The 17,895-nt window shown below is 39.0% G+C and overlaps 1 protein-coding gene across 2 annotated transcripts in view; it reads right to left on the bottom strand.

Moving 5' to 3' along the window:
* The window catches only part of cltcl1 (clathrin, heavy chain-like 1), a 54,893-nt gene that overhangs the window by 32,793 nt on the left and 4,205 nt on the right, over positions 1-17,895 (bottom strand). For both annotated transcript variants that reach the window (XM_084388611.1, XM_084388612.1), the window contains exons 2-10: positions 9,855-10,062; positions 7,285-7,553; positions 6,348-6,509; positions 4,879-4,992; positions 4,619-4,792; positions 3,380-3,577; positions 2,083-2,283; positions 1,365-1,517; positions 488-610 (exon numbers count right to left, since the gene is read on the bottom strand). In XM_084388611.1, coding sequence (XP_084244737.1) covers positions 488-610; positions 1,365-1,517; positions 2,083-2,283; positions 3,380-3,577; positions 4,619-4,792; positions 4,879-4,992; positions 6,348-6,509; positions 7,285-7,553; positions 9,855-10,062 — 1,602 coding nt within the window. The remainder of the gene's footprint in view (positions 1-487; positions 611-1,364; positions 1,518-2,082; positions 2,284-3,379; positions 3,578-4,618; positions 4,793-4,878; positions 4,993-6,347; positions 6,510-7,284; positions 7,554-9,854; positions 10,063-17,895) is intronic.

Below are 17,895 nucleotides of genomic sequence, written 5' to 3'. Positions count from 1 at the left end.
TTGATATTTCACTGGTTTTGTCCATCCTTCTGTTAGACTGTCTCACAAATGAATTATGTTGAATATCTGTCAGCTGTTAAATTTAACTACACAATTAGATAATACCAGTTTAGCTCAAACAATCACCAAGCAATGCTTAATTCTGTTCAGTCTGTGCGTAAAAAGAGCATTAGCAATTAAAGAAAACACACTTCAGCAAAACATGATCAGGTCAAAGTGTCTGGATCATTTTTGGTTTAAATTTCAATTTTTGGGTATAATATGTCGCAGTTTGCTTTATTTTGCTCTCCTAACTTACATAAATGAACTATAGTGTCCTGAACACACTAGTAAAAAATATAAAAGATGATATCAGGTGTCAGAATAATTTCTGGTTTGACTGTGTTAGATGAGCGTCGTCACAGCATGGAGGACAGTGAAAATGGGTGTTTCTAAGAAGCACCGATTCGATTGAGCTCTAGAAATAGTGAGTGAGTGGGTTTGTTACCTGGCTGATGTTGACCAGCGGCTCTTCGTCCTGAACCAGCATCTGAGCAAACTGAAGCCCCTGATCAGGACCGGATCTCATCACACTCCTCAACAACATCACCCAGTCTGGAGAATATCCCATCTGCCCCGAAACAACACCACAGGTCAATCACACCAGAGCAGAGACAGATCATGGTGGAATCGTGCCCCTATTATGCTTTTTGGGATATTTTCTTTCGTGTAATTTGTGAATGTAAAAGCTCTGCAAAGTTTCAGTGCAGATTAATAGAGTTTTTGTCTCCTAAAAGAAAGACGTGATTCTGAACTGAAACGATTCGTCAGTAATTCAGTCTCACTTCCTGCTGAACCTGCGTAGGTTTGTAACTATTTTGCATAATGCCAGCCTCTGGTCTTGATTGGCTGAACAGCGTCTCTTAGCTCCGCCCTCAAACACTGTAGTTTATCTGAGACTGGAAGAGTTTGGTTCGTGTTGTTCATGTGGAGAAGACGCTGTTTTCTGCTGACAAAGCAAATCCACTTTGATGAGATTGATACGGTAAAACCCACACCATCGTTACTGTTCGTATCACTGTGATCAAGAGCTGAGATTCAGATATGATAATGAGCGTTTGGATTCTGACCAATCACAGCAGACTGGGCCGTCTGACCAATCAGAGCAGAGCACCTCTAGAGAGGCGGGGTTTAGAGAGACTGAATCCTTGATCAAACAGTTTCAGACACTGAGAGAAAAGAGCTGATGCTGCAGTGGAGATTATGAGGAAATGAAAGTGTTTTTTGACCTTGGATGCATGTAAACCAGCTGTAGGAAACTCCAAAACAAAATAAGAAACCTTAAAAAATAGTATAATAGGGGCACTTTAAAAGAAAGCTGGTACCTTCTTAGCATAGAGGACTATCTTCTGGAATTGACCGGTCTCAGCAAAGCACTGAATGACTTTAGCAGGAACATTCGCGCGGAGATAAACGCTGAGGGCCAGAGTGATGTCAGTGGCCTTCACCAGATCACCCAACTCCTCCGAGCACTCCAGCTGCAGGGCATCATGGGAAAAAGATGACAAACAGGACAGCAATCCAACACTCATGAGTCAGATAGATATAGATAGATAGACAGATAGACAGACAGATAGAACTACAGAGAGATAAATAGATAGATAGTGAGATAGATAGATAGATAGATAGATAGATAGATAGATAGATAGATAGATAGATAGATAGATAGATATAGATAGATAGATAGATAGTGAGATAGATAGATAGATAGATAGTGAGATAGATAGATAGATAGATAGATAGATAGATCTTAAGCACGTCGATTTAGATTTCACTTTAAGTCAAAATAACAGAAAACTTATTGTAAAAAATAAATCATTTTAAATATTAATATAATTTAATAAAAACACAGTATGTTTCTGTGGTGGGTGGCTCTAAAAGCTCACTTACTTTTAAACTTAATTTTAACTTGCCTCTCAAAATACTGTCTAAACTTAACTTTCGGTTTCACAAACTTCTATAAATGCACAGATATACTGAAATAAAATTATAAAAAAAGAATTTATAAGTAACAAGTGAGAAAAGCGAATCGTGACAGCACACCTTCTCTCCCTTGAGCCACTTCTCCAGGAGCTGCTTGCGTCCCTGTTGCAGCACCGGCCTGCAGAGCTCCACCGACTCCAGCTTATTCAGCTGCCCGCGGTCCAACAGAACCCCGAAATACTGCAGGAGCGGAGACGCCTGGGTGCCCTGCGCCGGGACCGCCTGGAACCTGCGGATGGTGTCCGCCGTACGCAAGACTCCCTGAGCGTTCATTCGTACACAGAGAGAGAGAGCATTCAGAGATGACAGCAAACGTTTGTGTTGAAAGTGACCGAGTGTCACTCAGTTTTGAGATCTATGGGCTTACGCCTGTAAGTGAGACACTTACGCCGCGCTTGGCGCTGCATTGCTCCGGGTGTAATGCAGCGCCAAGCGCGGCGTAAGTGTGTTTTACTAGTTTCAGCCCGACGCAGTTATCATATTCACGTCTTGCGCCTCGTTATTTAAATAACAAATGCATTTGCGCCCATCTGTGTGCCCATGGGCTGCTGGTCTGAAAATGAGGTGTGTGTTCAGTCTTTCTGCTTGCAAATTCCATCATGTATTTGCCACGGCGCGAGCGCAACTGGCTTTTAAAGGGAATGGGAGATGAGACTGGTTGGTTTATTGCACGTTACGCCCAAAACACACCCATTACTCATTAAGAGAATAGGGAAGACCCTTTTAGACCATGTGCGCGTACATTTTTCCCGTCGTTAAACTAGCAAAAGTGGATTCGGACACGCCTTAAGTGCACTCGCGCCCTGCGCTTTAGACCATGCGCTTAGATCGTTAAAACAGGGTGTTTTACCCATAGACTGTAAAAAAAATATTAGCATAGTGTCCGTGACGTCACCCGCAGGTTTCTGAAGAGCATTTTTAAAACCTAAAGTGGGCGGAGCCGGCCATCGCCATCTGGCAGCGCGTCACTCCCGGATAAACGAGGTGACGTGACGCTAACAGACAGCAGACAAATGGCTAGTAGTGACAGCAGCGGCAATCCACCTGTCAATCAAGTGGCCACACCCTTAATTATGCAGAACTTTAAGGCTTAATTTAATTTAAACTGATGAGTTATAAAAAAATTCCCCCCTCACAGTTGTCATGAAGGGCAAAATTAGCTACATAGACCAACCCACTTTTTGTACCAGGCTGTAAACATGTTTTTTTACGCTATAATTTTGGGCATTTTTACATGGGGGTCTATGGGATTGACTCTCTTTTGCAGCCGGTCTCTAGTGGCCAGTCGATGAACTGCAGTTTAGGTCACTTCAGTGTTGGATTCAAGAGAGACGGGAAGGTTGCCGCTTGGTTTTACCTTGGGAGCCGATGCAGCGACTTTGGCCGCCTCTGTGTAGCTGCCCTGTGAGAAGAGTGTGTTGAACTTGTGTGTCAACAGCTCCTCGGCTCCGGGAAGATCACTGCGTAACGCCATCCGTAACGCCAGCTCGGGATTCTGCAGCACACTAGTCACGTAATTTACAATATTCTCCTCCTCAACACACACCGACAGGACCTAAAAGCACACACACACACACACACACACATGTGGAATAACCAGACAGAAAAGGGTTTCCAGAACATGAAACTTCTATAGACTAGGGTGAAAATCTAAACTAATTGTCATTTTAATTTAAAAGGTGTTTTTTGAATAATTAAAGGTGCAATAAGCGATTTTTGAAAAACGCTGTTGAAAGTGGATCAGACCGAGCACCACAACAAACTTGTAGCCAATCAGCAGTAGGGGGCGTGTCCACTCATGATAGGTGAGCCAATCAGCAGTAGGGGGTGTGTCCACTCATGATGGGGGAGGTGAGAGAGAGCCAATCAGCAGTAGGGGGCGTGTTCACTCATGATGGGGGAGGTGAGAGAGAAAGCCAATCAGCAGTAGGGGGTGTGTCCATGATTGGGAGAGGAGAGAGAATGAGTTGAGCAAGAGGGAGATTTGAAGAAAGACTGCAGATAGAGAGAGGGCTGAGAGAGACATTACACAAGAGAAAAGGTCTGAGGAATATCTCTGGAAAAAGAAGGGTTGTGATCAGGCAAGAGCTTCAGGACCCGCATTAATATTAGAAAAGCTTTCCAGTGCCGGAGAGACTTAAGCAGGAAGGCGTGAAAACATTTTGCTTCGCTTCTGCTATGATAAAAGAGACACTCTTTCATTGGGGGGGGGTTGATTTTCGTTTGGGTTGATTTCAAATATCAACAGTGTTTGATTTTGAGAAATTGCAAACTGCACCTTTAAGTGAAGAGAAAGTGGCAACTATTCGAATCGAATCCATAACCTCTGGGTTACCAGTCTGACTCTCTAACCATTAGGCCACGATTGCCCCCATTTAACATAATTATATTTACATTTTAATTATATTTATTAAGTTAGATAGATATATAGATAGATAGATTAGATAAATGTGCAATGTGAGACGATTACAAGAGCATGTTTGAGTGTTTATGTTTCTTTTTCAACCCATTATTTTCAGTGTTGCATTCACATTCACACAGTCACACAAACAGTGAGTGAGAGGTGGTGTGTGTGTGAGTGCAGATGTGTGTGTACCTGCCCCTTCTTATTAACCCCGATGATCCCAGACGTGCTCTCATGACCCGCCGTGACGAATATAGTTTCCGCGCTGATGCGGTTCATGTATATACACACACCCGACTCCAGATCATACATGTGAAAGTAGCCGTATTTGGTGATGAGGTAGATGACGCCGTGCTTCAGACCGATCTGAGAGAAAACACAGGACAGGCGTGAGGTGAACGTGTGCTGGTTAATTGCACATGTGATCAGGTAATAGTGTGTAAGGATTTAACCTGCATGGCTACAGGAAAGTCTGTCTGTGCTTCAGGAGGGAAGAACACATCCACTGCTTTCTTAGTGAACGGCTGGTTCCCAGTCTGAGGCTGACCGACCTCGATGATGTGCAGCTGGAGAACACAAACACATGCAAACAGTCCCGTACAAAAGTCAAGTCAAGTCACCTTCATTTATATAGCGCTTTTAACAATATAGACTGTTTCAAAGCAGCTTTAAGCCGTGTCCTAACTACACGCGACGTATGATAAATGTCCTTTCCATGTTAATCAGAGTTGTCCTAACCAGCCGCAACGGCGACACGTGACGATTCTATTTTAGAAACGGTTTCTATTTTTCTGCGAAGTCGCGCTGGAACAACAAACACAAAGTGTGGCGATGATAATCACAGGAACTGTTTATGTTACTGTTGAATATCATTTAGTGCTCCAGCTTTGTATAGCTGTAAAAGCAACAATGGATAATTCACCTCAGATCTACAAATGGAACAAGAACGTTCAAACTGTGAACAAACAAGTGTATTCTTTGACAAAGATTGTTTTAGTAACTCAGCCTATGTATTTTGAATAATGTTTAAATGGTGTAATATTTGTGAATTTGATTATGTAGCTACTTATCCATTATGTAGCTAGTTATCCATTTTCTTGCGAGTGCCGTCAAGATTACTCTCTGGTGCCGTGCACACGCCGCGAGACTCCGCCCACACGGTGTTCTGATTGGCTGACTCCGCCCACACACTGTTCTGATTGGCTGACTCTGCCCACACACTGTTCTGATTGACTGACTCCGCCCACATGCTGTTCTGATTGGCTGTGGGTTTTGATTGATTTTTACACATCTCGCAGTCGCGTCGCGTCTAGTGTGGACGGACAAATTATCTGTCGCTGGAATCTTATCGCATCGCGTCTGGTTAGGACACGGTGTTACAGTGATTACAGGAAAATAAAGTAACAGAAATTGTTTGGGTTTTACAGCAGCTCTAGAAAAAAGTTATTATCCAGCTAAAGCAAGTTTTTGAACGATTCACTTCCATTGTAAAAATCATTAGTTATTCATTTAGGGGCCCCCACTGTTTGAACTGAAAACAGAAAACTTGTAATGCGTTCACAACAGTGTTTGGTGGCTCGAGAACGCAAACTTTAAAATAGGTTCCAACTAAGTTTTGAAAAATGTTGAAAAACGTTATCATCTCCGTGTAAACTTCAAAAACATGAATCTGTGAAAACGGTGACGGCGCGCACATGCATGTTACGTGTTTAGTCTATAAATATGCGCGTTTGAATATGTATGTGCGCAGGCGCGTAGTCTTTCTTTACAAACTGACATTGGCAAACTACTTGTCTGGCCTGCATCACACTGCAGATCTGCGGATCCATGTGAACTGGAATCATTTTGATAATGTTTTATCTGTACAGAGGTAACGAAACAAATCAGTTGTTGATGAGAGGCAGAAAGCATGAACGGTCACCTTTCCTCCAGCCTGAGCTCTGACAGCGAAGCAGAAGAGCGTTGAAGCGCTTGAGTTTCCCTCCAGTTTATAAAGCCCAAAGGCCGCCGCGTGACCCTCGATGGGCTGAGACACCTTCCGGTCCACAGAGAACAACTGCATGGCACCAATGACCCGGTTCTGCTGCAGGACCCACAGACAGAGGGAGTTACACACCCACTCAGATGTTTACAAACCACATGCTTTTATATAGAAATGTGTATTTATTTTTTGTTTATATATATATATATAAACTATAACCATTAAAAGGCAATTATTTCTATGTTAGTCAGCAAATCTACACTATTCTGCCAGTCCAAAACAAATAATAAAGCCATAAAAGTTTTACATGCCAATTAGCCTACATTCCAATGTAATTAAAAAATAATATTAAGCTTAATACCAATATGATCACCATAATACAGACTTGCATGTTTATGTAACAAATATTTTGGTATTTGATATATACGTTCATTCACTTATAATACTATATCATTTTGGTTCCATTTAATACATTTTCATAATGTGGATTTAATACCAATCCACAAAGTTCAAAATTCTCACACAACACACACACACACACACACACACACACACACACACACTCAAACACACACACACACGCACACACACACACACACACTGACACAACACACACTCACACACACACTCAAACAAAAAATACACACACTCACAGACACACTCACAAAACACACACACACTTTCTCTCGCAATACACACACACACACATACACACACTCACACATACTCACACTCACACACACACACACACACACACTCACAATACACACACACACTCACTCACACACACACACACACACACTCACAGACACACACTCTCTCTCACAATACACACACATACACACACACTCACACACACACACACACACACACTCACCTGCGCTGATATCCCGATGAGCAGGAGCCACTTCTGTTGCTCGTCGGTTCTGTAGTTTATGATCTGACATCCAGCGAGACTGGCGTGCCGATCGAACATCTTGATTGGCTGAGAGTCTCCCTCCATGCTCCAATGATAGACGGCCGTGTCCGTAACCAGGGCGACGGTGTTAACGGAGATCCACTTCCAGAACAGGACTTCATCCGTCATGGTGTGAGCCTTCACTTTACTCTTCATCTCCATGTTGAAGATCTGAAGCGTTCGCTCCGCTGTGGGACACAGACGACACGTGACCTTTGACCTTTCACCATAAACAGACCAAGCAGTGACGAGCGTAATGCCATTAGTTCTTTCAATACTTTTACTAGAAAGTATTAAAGTATTTGATATAAGGTTTTTTTTTTATCTGAAAAAGCCCAGAACAGTGTAGATTACTTTATTTTTTAAATTGGTTTACTAAGAAACACAATTTAAAACATTCCCCATGAGATCTGCCTGAGATTCATCATTAACTAAAAGGCGGAAAAGGAAGGTCGTTTCAGAGGTTGTTATATTTTGATGAAAGATTGTGAAGTCAAACATTTCTATGGAATAACATGCAGGAATGTGCATTACGGAAGTAAACATTGATTTCAGGTTGACTTTAAAAGTGATATTCCTGAACACTGAATATCATTATTAAATATAAGAAATTATCTACAACTGTACTTTAATCATTGTCATTAATCATGATCTGATATTAAATTTATAATGTTTTGCTTTATCACAAAAACAGATGAGACAGTAACTGTGAGCATCACCGAGAACCAATTTTAGTGTTATTTATTTATATATTATTATTATGGTTTTTATTAATATTCAGAATTAGCTTTTATTCTTTATTAAGTTTGCATTTAAATTTTAGTTGAAGTCTTAGTATTATTGTGTTTTTGTCATTTTTATTATTATTTTTGTTGCTGTCAATATAAATATAAATATATGTGTGTGTGTGTGCATGTATATATATATATATATATATAAGTGATGTCAAATCAAACATAAAAGTTTGTGTTTATATGTGTGTGTGTGTGTGTGTGTGTGTGTGTGTGTATATATTATGTGTGTAGCCTATATATACTTTTACAAACATGTATATACAATATATATATATATATATATATATATATATATATACACACACACACAATGTACACACACATATTATATGTGAGATTTTGTTAAAAGCAATTAATCACGATTAATCGATTTGACAGAAATAATATGTATTAAAAATGGAATGTCCCCCAAATGAAAAAAAGTGGAATGTATTATATATTTAATATGTAACTTTTTTTCAGCTTTAGTTTGTCAGTACTTCAGCTAAAACCTTTTAATTGCCAATGCAACATTTAAACTTTTTTTTTTTTTTTCATCTGTTATTTATATTTTATTTTATTTCAGCTCTATTTCAAAAATGATTTTAGTTTTAGTTCACACAGACTGAGTCTCTGAGCTGGATCACGTGATCTGCTCCATTACTGATTATTGCACATGATAAAGCGTTGAATGGCCGGTGGGTTTGTGAACCAGGATGTGATGTAGAAAAGATCAAGAACGGATCGATGAAGCTTTTCGACAAACAGGAATGATTCGCTGTAACTGTAAACACACAAACACATTCTTCACGGTCTGATTAAACCGAGGATTGTGTTCAGCGCTTGATTTAGTTCCTGAAACGGATACTAAAGGCTCACATGTCTTTAGCAATTTTCCATAATATAATTTTTCCTGTGAAATATGAGGTCACATCAACTGACTGTTCACACAAACACACGTTTACGGTCTAAAGAGGGACATTCCATAGACTTCTATTGTTTTTATTTACAGTTACAGAAGTTATTAATACTATTACTTTACATAGAAGCTGGTTTACCGTTGAATAAAAAAATAAAAAAATACTTTTTCTCACAATTCGGATATAAATTATACAAATGTGCAATTACGAGTTATAAAGTCAAAATTGCGCAATATAAACAATTCAGACTTTTTTCCTCACACGTTTACATCATGCTATTTTGACTTTATAACTCGCAATTGCAAGTTTATATCGATTATACAAGTTTATATCAGAATTGTGAGATAAAAGGTCGCAATTACCTTTTTTATTTTCTCATTCCGTGGCGGAAACAAGCATCCATAATTACCTGATCCTAACAGAAACCTTTCTGCATTTTTACAATTTTTTACACTTTTTTTTATACGTTTTACAAATGAGGATGTCCATAAAAGGATGTTTTGTGAGGTTTAGCTTACTTCTGGGTACAAATCTGTCCCCAAAGTGTGCTTACGAAGAACAGACACACACAGCGATCATGCATATTTAGTCAATGAGACACAGACGTCTACAAATGAGAGATGTGTGAAGACCACAATGATTGACAGGCGTCATTCCAGAACGGCTGAAAGACTCACCATCTTCAGCGAGTTCAGAGAGCAGTTTAGTGGTTAGAGTGAGAAATGACATTTTTCAGAAGCATATCAGAAAACAACAGTAAAGCGTGTCAGACTGATTGAGGCACAAACAGCGGCACCTTTGAGCGCGATGACTTTGCTGGCCGGGTTCATGATGGCGCTGTCGGCCGTGATGGGCCGGCGGATGGGGTTGGTCGGGTCGCTCAGGTCGATGATGATCACCTGGTTCTGCTCGCCCACCTTCTCTCGGATGCAGATGAAGCGATCCGACTCCATGGTCAGGCAGCTGAAGCTGATCCCGGCAGGACTCACTCCCAGAGACTGCAGCTGAGGGAGACACGGACACTAGTCAATGCAGTTCACGTTAGGGCTGCACGATATTGAAGAGAAGTGCGATATGCGATAACTCATTAAATAATGCGATACGATAATGCTTAAAGTGTGTAAAATAAACTTAAATTATATTTAAAATATATTTAAAATTATATAACCTACATACGTGTTTCACATTGTTTTTGTGACAAGAAAACATCCCTACAACTTCTGAAAGCGAGCATCAGTGTTTTACTGCATAAGAAGTGTTATTTTAACATCAGTGTAAACTCGGGGTGGGTTTCAGGTTATCCTACATTAGGGTTATTTAATAACAGAAACTTTATAAAGCTACTAAAGTTATTCAGCCGAGAGCAGTGAGTGATTTTCTCTGTCTTTTGTTCATGACTCCAGTTATTGCAAGCCGTTGCGATTTGCATATCGCGATATATAAATGTGCGATATTTCGATAATTTGTATAGCGCTTTTCACAATACACATACATGAGTCCAAATTACAATTTAGAGTGATGAACTAAACCCGATGCCATAACACAAGAGCTGATGAAAAGCTCATTATAATTATATAAAAATCATAAAAGATGACAAACTAAAAATGAATAAATACATTTAAAATAAAAACACTTAAAAAAAGTGCAATTTAAAAAAAATGTATACATAATAAAATAATAAATATGATTAATAAAAAATTAAAAGCACTTAAGGCCTACTAAGAACTTTAATCGTTACTTTAAGATTAAATGAATACTTTTAAAATGAAACAAAACAATGTGTTACAACATAAATAAAAATAAAATATAAAAAATATGATGCATAATAAAAAATTACAATAAAAAGCACGTACTAAAGACGTATTAATCATACAAATGAAAGATTAAAATGAATACTTTTGAAATAAACAAAATTATATAATATATATATATAGGCTATATAATATAAATAAATATAAAATAAATAATTAAAAAACAATTGCTAAAAGATATAATCATAAAAATGTCAACTTAACATAAATAAATGAAAAGAATAATCAAAATAAAACACTAAAATTAATAATCAAATTAAAATGAATGATTTTAAAATAAAGTCAATCAAAATAAAACACTTAACCTATGAGTTAAATCATAATCTATAGTTAATTTGAAAGATTTTAAAATAAAAGAAACAAAATTAACAAAAATGATTATATCATAACAATGTAAAATAAAATAACTTGAAAAAAATGAAAAAAATGTAAATCATAAAAATTTAAAATTTAAATGTATAATTAATAAAATAATTCAAAATAAATAATTATATTATAAAAACGTGAAAATAAAACTAAATAAAAATGAATCACAATAAAAACTACATTTATTTGTTTACCTGCATGTCATGTGACCATTAACCGACCCATACACATGGTGTAAAATTATTGAAACATTAACTTATTAATATTAACTCATTCTTTACATTTAGTCATTCTTGCAATAAAGCATCAAGCGATAAACATCTCTGATGTTAAAGAGATAGTTCACCCAATACATTTCAATTATGTCATCATTTATCATTAGAATGGGTCATTGCTAACATGGTCCCCATTGACTTCCATAGTATGGAAAAAATAAATACAACGGAAGTCAATGGTTTGGATACCCATATTCTTCAAAATATCTTCTTTTGTGTTCAGCAGAAGACAGAAACTCATACAGGTTTGGAACAACTTGAGGATGACAGAATTGAAATATTTTGGGTGAACAATCCCTTTAATCAAGAGTGTCCGTCCTGACTGTCAATAGTGCCGAGATTCAAGACATTCTCTTTGCTATTTTCCTCTTGGTGAAATCTCACAGGTCCAAACTCTCAGTTGAGCTATATCTTCCACATTAAACATGTTCTGATGAGATCCAGGCCGAGGAAACATCACGAGTGTGTGTGTAACACGGAGGGGTGAAGCTCCACATTCTTCAGGGGTCAGAAGTCTCTCTCTGGGGTCGAAAGTGATTCACTGCTGAGAAACACAGGCGTAACGCAAACCTGCTGTCTGTCTTACTGGAACACACTGCTGACGCAAGGACCTGGAGATACTGTATAGCAGCCTACAGCCAACACACACACACACACACACACACACACACACACACACATACATACACATACACTGAGTCAGAGAAAACAGAGCCACAATTCTTCCCTCCCTTTTCTTGTCTCAGCATTACTGACTCAAACACACACACACATACACACACACACACACAGGTGTGAGCTCTAATTAACATTTTCTTTGACTTCACAAAATCTCTGTTATCTTCGGGTCTCTCTTCTGGATAGGATCCTGATATCCTTTTAAAGTCCAGCTTTTAATGTTGTTTAAGTGTCTATGTGGTGTTTTTAATCTGCTTTAAGACAAACCATGTGTAAGTTCATAAGTCGACACCATTGCTGAGTATTTCCTCCTTAAAACTGCAGTGAACCAAAGACAGTCTCAAACACACGCTTTGAAATCGCTGGTGTTTCTGACGTCACAAACTACCTTGTAACCAATCAGATCAACGTGTGATCGTCAACCAGTGGATCTCTGAGCTGAGTGAGTGAGTGGAGGCGGGGCTCATTTGCATATTCATAGAACCGCGCATACTAAATGAGGCAAGGGTGTCGAGTTACATTCAAGATATTTTAAGGCATGGTGAATTTTTTTCAAAAAAAATAAAAAGATATGTAATTTTGGTGATCAAAGATGAGTTTTAAGGGAAGACATTAAATCAATTAAATTAAATACACTGTTTTTGCAGCAACAACCAACACACATCATTTGTTTACGTACAGGCCAAACATACTTCCAAGTAAAGTGCACTACGGTCCACTTGAGATATGTAAATTTCTGTCTGTTTCAAATTCATTCCAAACACACCTAATCTGATGAGTATCGGGAAACCAGGTGCTTTAGAAACGTTAGGTAAAGACTCATTTGAATAAAGCTGCCTGCAATTTACAAACTGTCTGGAGCTTCATACTTAGCCAAACAAAAAACAGAGAAATATATGTTAAACATACTCGAAAACTCACAGAGTCAACATCACCAACAGCACTGAACCTCTAAAGCTAAAACCACGGACGTTTTAGGAATATTCACTGATTCAGTGTGCTTGTTTTGCTAAACATGTGACGTTACACAAACATAGAGAAGCCTATTGAACAGCAACTTCACTTCATAAGAAGAAAATCAGCCAAATCAGGCTTTAAATCTAACATGTGGAAGTGGCTTTCGTTATTGTAGATAGCATTAGCTTTGTATGAAAAGCAATGCATTCATGAGATGCCCTCAATAAAAGTCCCACAGGACACTCGGGATGTAGTGAGGCAGAAAGATCCATATGTCCACACACACACACACACACACATCTTAATAAGGAGTTAAACTAATTTCCTGATGGGCTCGTCTACGATGGTGCTTCTGACCGGCCGTCTTTCGTCTCTCAGCATTGAGATAAAGCAGACTCTCTCTGTCTTGGTCTCTTCCGCTTGCTGATCTGTTACTGCAAGACATCTACATTCATGCATTTGGCAAATGCTCTTATGCAAAACTAAACATTTGATCAGCATTTGCTTCCCTGGAAAGTCATGTGAAAAAGAAAGTACACCCTCTTTGAATTCTATGGCTTTACATATCAGGACATAATAAAACAAATCATCTGGTCCTTTGCAGGTCTTAAAATGAGGTAAATATAACCTTAGATGAAAAACAACACATGACATATTACACATTATTTGTCTGACATTAAATGAAGAAGCCATGTGTGACAAAAAACTAAGTACACCCTTAATGCTTCCATAGGAATTAAAGTCCCCCTGTAGTCAATAATTGTATCCCTTAAAACTCATCTTTGTTCTCTAAAATGACATATTTAAACCTTGAAAATGTAAACCTTTTTTTTTTCTTGAAAAAAAAATCATCATGCCTTAAAATATCTTGAATGTAACTTGACACCCTCGTTTAGTATGCGCGGTTCTATGAATATGCAAATGAGCCCCGCCTCCACTCACTCACTCAGCTCAGAGATCCACTGGTTGACGATCACAGGTTGATCTGATTGGTTACAAGGTAGTTTGTGACGTCAGAAACACCAGCGATTTCAAAGCGTGTTTTTGAGACTGTCTTTGGTTCACTGCAGTTTTAAGGAGAAAATACTCAGCAATGCTGTCGACTTATGAATTTACACATGCTTTGTCTTAAAGCGTATTAAACACCACATAGACATATAAACAACAGTAAAAGCTGGATTTTCACCACAGGGGGAATTTAAGAGAGCAGTGAATAAACAAAAGTGGACGTCCCAGCAAAGGTCAGAGCGTGCAATGCTCAAAGAAATCGCAAAACACCCAAAAACTACAATTCAGACTCTACAGGCCTAACATGTTAAAGTGCATGACAGTACAGTTAGAAAAAGTCTGAACAAGTATGTCCTGTTCGGAAGAGTTGCCAGGAGAAAGACTCTTCTCTCTAAAAAGAACATGCTTAGGTTTGCAAAGTTGCATCTGGACAAACCACAAGACTTCTGGAACAATGTCCTGTGGACAGACGAGACCAAAGTGGAGATGTTTGGCCATAATGCACAGAAAACCAAACACAGCATCTCAGCACAAACACCTCATACCAGCTGTCCATCACGCCGATGGAGGGCTGAGGACTTCTGGCTTGTTTTGCAGCCACATGACCTGGACATCTTCAGTAATTGAGTCGACCATGAAGTCAAATTGAGTCAAATGTGAGTCCGCCTGTCTGACAGCTAAAGCCGGAGGATGCACATGATGTGTGATTTATATTAGTCCTTTACGATTGGTGCTTATCAGGCTGTACGAACATGATCATTGCTGTAAGCCATGTCACACTGTAAGATCTCATAAATGTCAGACGACTGTCAAGACGTGTTAAAAACTGACGCACGCAAGAACTTGTCCAGAGTTTTACACGTTCTGTGACGGTGAGCTGCGTTACACGCGGGATTGATGTGATGCTACTAAGAAATCTCTAATGTTAATTTTGGTCACGGCTTGTCTTGATAAACCAAGACAATTTGATGTTCGTCTGAGGAGAATCACTGCCGGACGGGGAGGCAAAACTTCTGACACTGCCAGAATTTTGTCGGAAGTAAAGTTTGATATCGACTGTCATTAATAATCGGCTGTCAGTGAACATGTCAAACTAACGATCAAAGACTTCAGATTTTAGGATCAGAGGAATCTTTTAGTATTTGCTAAATTTGTCTCGGACGGCAAAATCTTGGCCGAAATCGCACAGTGTGCGCCCGGCTTAAAGCTTGTCTGATACTGAGTCATGCAACAGGGCAATGATCACAATCACAGTAGCAAATATACAACAGAACGGCTGAAAAAGAAAAGAATCAAGGTTGCACCGGCTCAGTCGAAGTCCAGACATCAACCCGACTGTGGTGAGACCTTCAGAGAGCGGTGCAGAAACAGATGCTCGCAAACATTAATGAACTGAAGAACAGACCAGCGGGCCAAAACTCCTCCAGAACGATGCGAGAGACCGATACTCTCATACAGAAAACCATTACGGTTCTACAAGCTATTGAATCATACTTAGTTTTTCACACATGGCTTCATTTTGGCCTAGTTTTTGTTAAAGGGGTCATATAATGGTACATGCACTTTTACAAGTTGATTGTACTGAAATGTGTGTTGGCAGTGCCTGTACACAACCATCATAAAATGATAAAAATCCATTCAGTGGTTTTTCTTTTTATCTTCTTATATGTTTTCCCCGTCTCAAATCAAGCTCAAATCGACGCCCCTCCCACGATTGTTGATTGACAGCAGCGTTTCAACACAGACCCGCCAATCATAGCTCGCGCGTCATTGTTGATACGCTGGAGCACTGTCTATGAGCAGAATGGCATCTAAGCGATTGTGGTGTTCTGTTCTCGGGTGTAAGAAGGAACAGTCATGTTGATGTTCCTAAATCCGAACCGCTGAAGACGCAGTGGCTGAGTGTGTTTTCGAAGGGAATATTCCCCACGATCAACGTCAATGCTTTCATGTTTGCGCGAATCATTTCACACACCAGACTGCTTTACAAACGAGGGTCAGTATAAACCTGGTTTTGCTAAGAAGCTGCTCCTGAAAAAAGGATCGGTACCAACTATTTGTGTTCCTGCTGCACCTCCAGAAGAAGAAGTGAGTGTAACGTTTTATTAACCTTTATATTAATATTTATATTAATCTTTGCAAATCGCTTGCTGCACGCTTCACGATGAATGCGGCTAAGGTTTACACTCAGGGTACACTACGGCATGTTTTCTATGTACGACGTTCTCAATATAATTCATAATCCCACGTTTATAATGAACAACGCGTTATGGTTATTGTGTTACGGTGTACGCACAGAACAGAGGGGCGGGGTGAGCAAAGCTCATTATCATTTAAAGACACATGCACTTAAAGGGTTAGTTCACCAAAAAAATTAAATTCTGTCAGTAATTACTCATCCTCATGTTGTTCCAACCCCGTAAGACCTTCGTTCATCTTCGGAACACAAATTAAAATATTTTTGATGAAATCTGAGCGCTGGCTCACTCCTCCATAGGCTTCTAGGTGGCCCAAACTTGCTGGCCCAGAAAATGTATTAAAGAGATCGTTAATATAGTCCAAGTGACTCCAGTGGCTCAATCTTAAGTATATCAAGCGACAAGAATACTTTTTGTGCAAAAAACAACAAAAATAACGACTTTATTCCACTATTCATTTCTATCTGGGCCTCGAGTTAGTTCACGTAGTGTTTTTGCGCAGCGCGTCTGTGTTACACGTCACTACGTAGGCTCACTATTGGCCGACGCTGGTCATGTGTGTGATGCGTGTGACGAACAACACAGACGCGCTGCGCAAAAACACTACGTGAACTAACTCGAGGCCCAGATAGAAATGAATAGTGGAATAAAGTCGTTATTTTTGTTGTTTTTTGCGCACAAAAAGTATTCTCGTCACTTGGACTATATTAACGATCTCTTTAATACATTTTCTGGGCCAGCAAGTTTCGGTCCCTCTGAAAGCCTATGGAGGAGTGAGCCAGCGCTCAGATTTCATCAAAAATATCTTAATTTGTGTTCCGAAGATGAACGAAGGTCTTACGGGGTTGGAACAACATGAGGGAGAGTAATTACTGACAGAATTGTCATTTTTGGGTGAACTAACCCTTTAAACGGCGTGCTGAAAACAGAGCTGTTTTTGACCTGGTAAAATGAGTGTTTTCTTACAATACTAATGAGAATTTTTAATTAAAGTATATTACAAACTTTTCATTTAGACCCTAAAGAATCATATTAGCTTGTACAAAAATGGCATTATATGACCCCTTTAAATAAATAATGACGTTGTAATATGTCATGTGTTGTTCATCTGAGGTTGTATTTACCTACGTTTAAGACCTGCTAATGATCAGATTATTTTAGTGTTTATTATGTCCTGATATGTAAAACAATACAATTCAAAGAAGGTGTAATTTCTTTTTCACATGACTGATTGTATATTTTATCAACTGATATCAAAGACTTAATTTTCTGCTCAAAACACAATCATGCAAGTAATGAGTTTAAATAAAGATATTTAGATCACTGCTATACTTTAGTTTGAGTGTGTTTGTGTCATAAAACGAGTCCTTTGTGTCAGTTTGTGCTGGTGATAAACATGTTTCCTCTTCCTGTTCATAACTTCATTAGCAGAATCTCTATTGGGTTACAGCTTTACATCAGCGCCAGCAGCCAATCACAAGATGACACTGCAAAAAGAAAAAGCTAGAACATGAGCAGGACAAGATATAGTAGGGGAAAAGGTC

This window comes from Rutilus rutilus, assembly GCF_951802725.1.
Source record: "Rutilus rutilus genome assembly, chromosome: 19".
Taxonomy (NCBI): Eukaryota; Metazoa; Chordata; class Actinopteri; order Cypriniformes; family Leuciscidae; genus Rutilus; species Rutilus rutilus.
The sequence above is the reverse complement of the archived record's forward strand: the minus strand, read 5'-3'. Positions and strand labels throughout refer to the sequence as shown.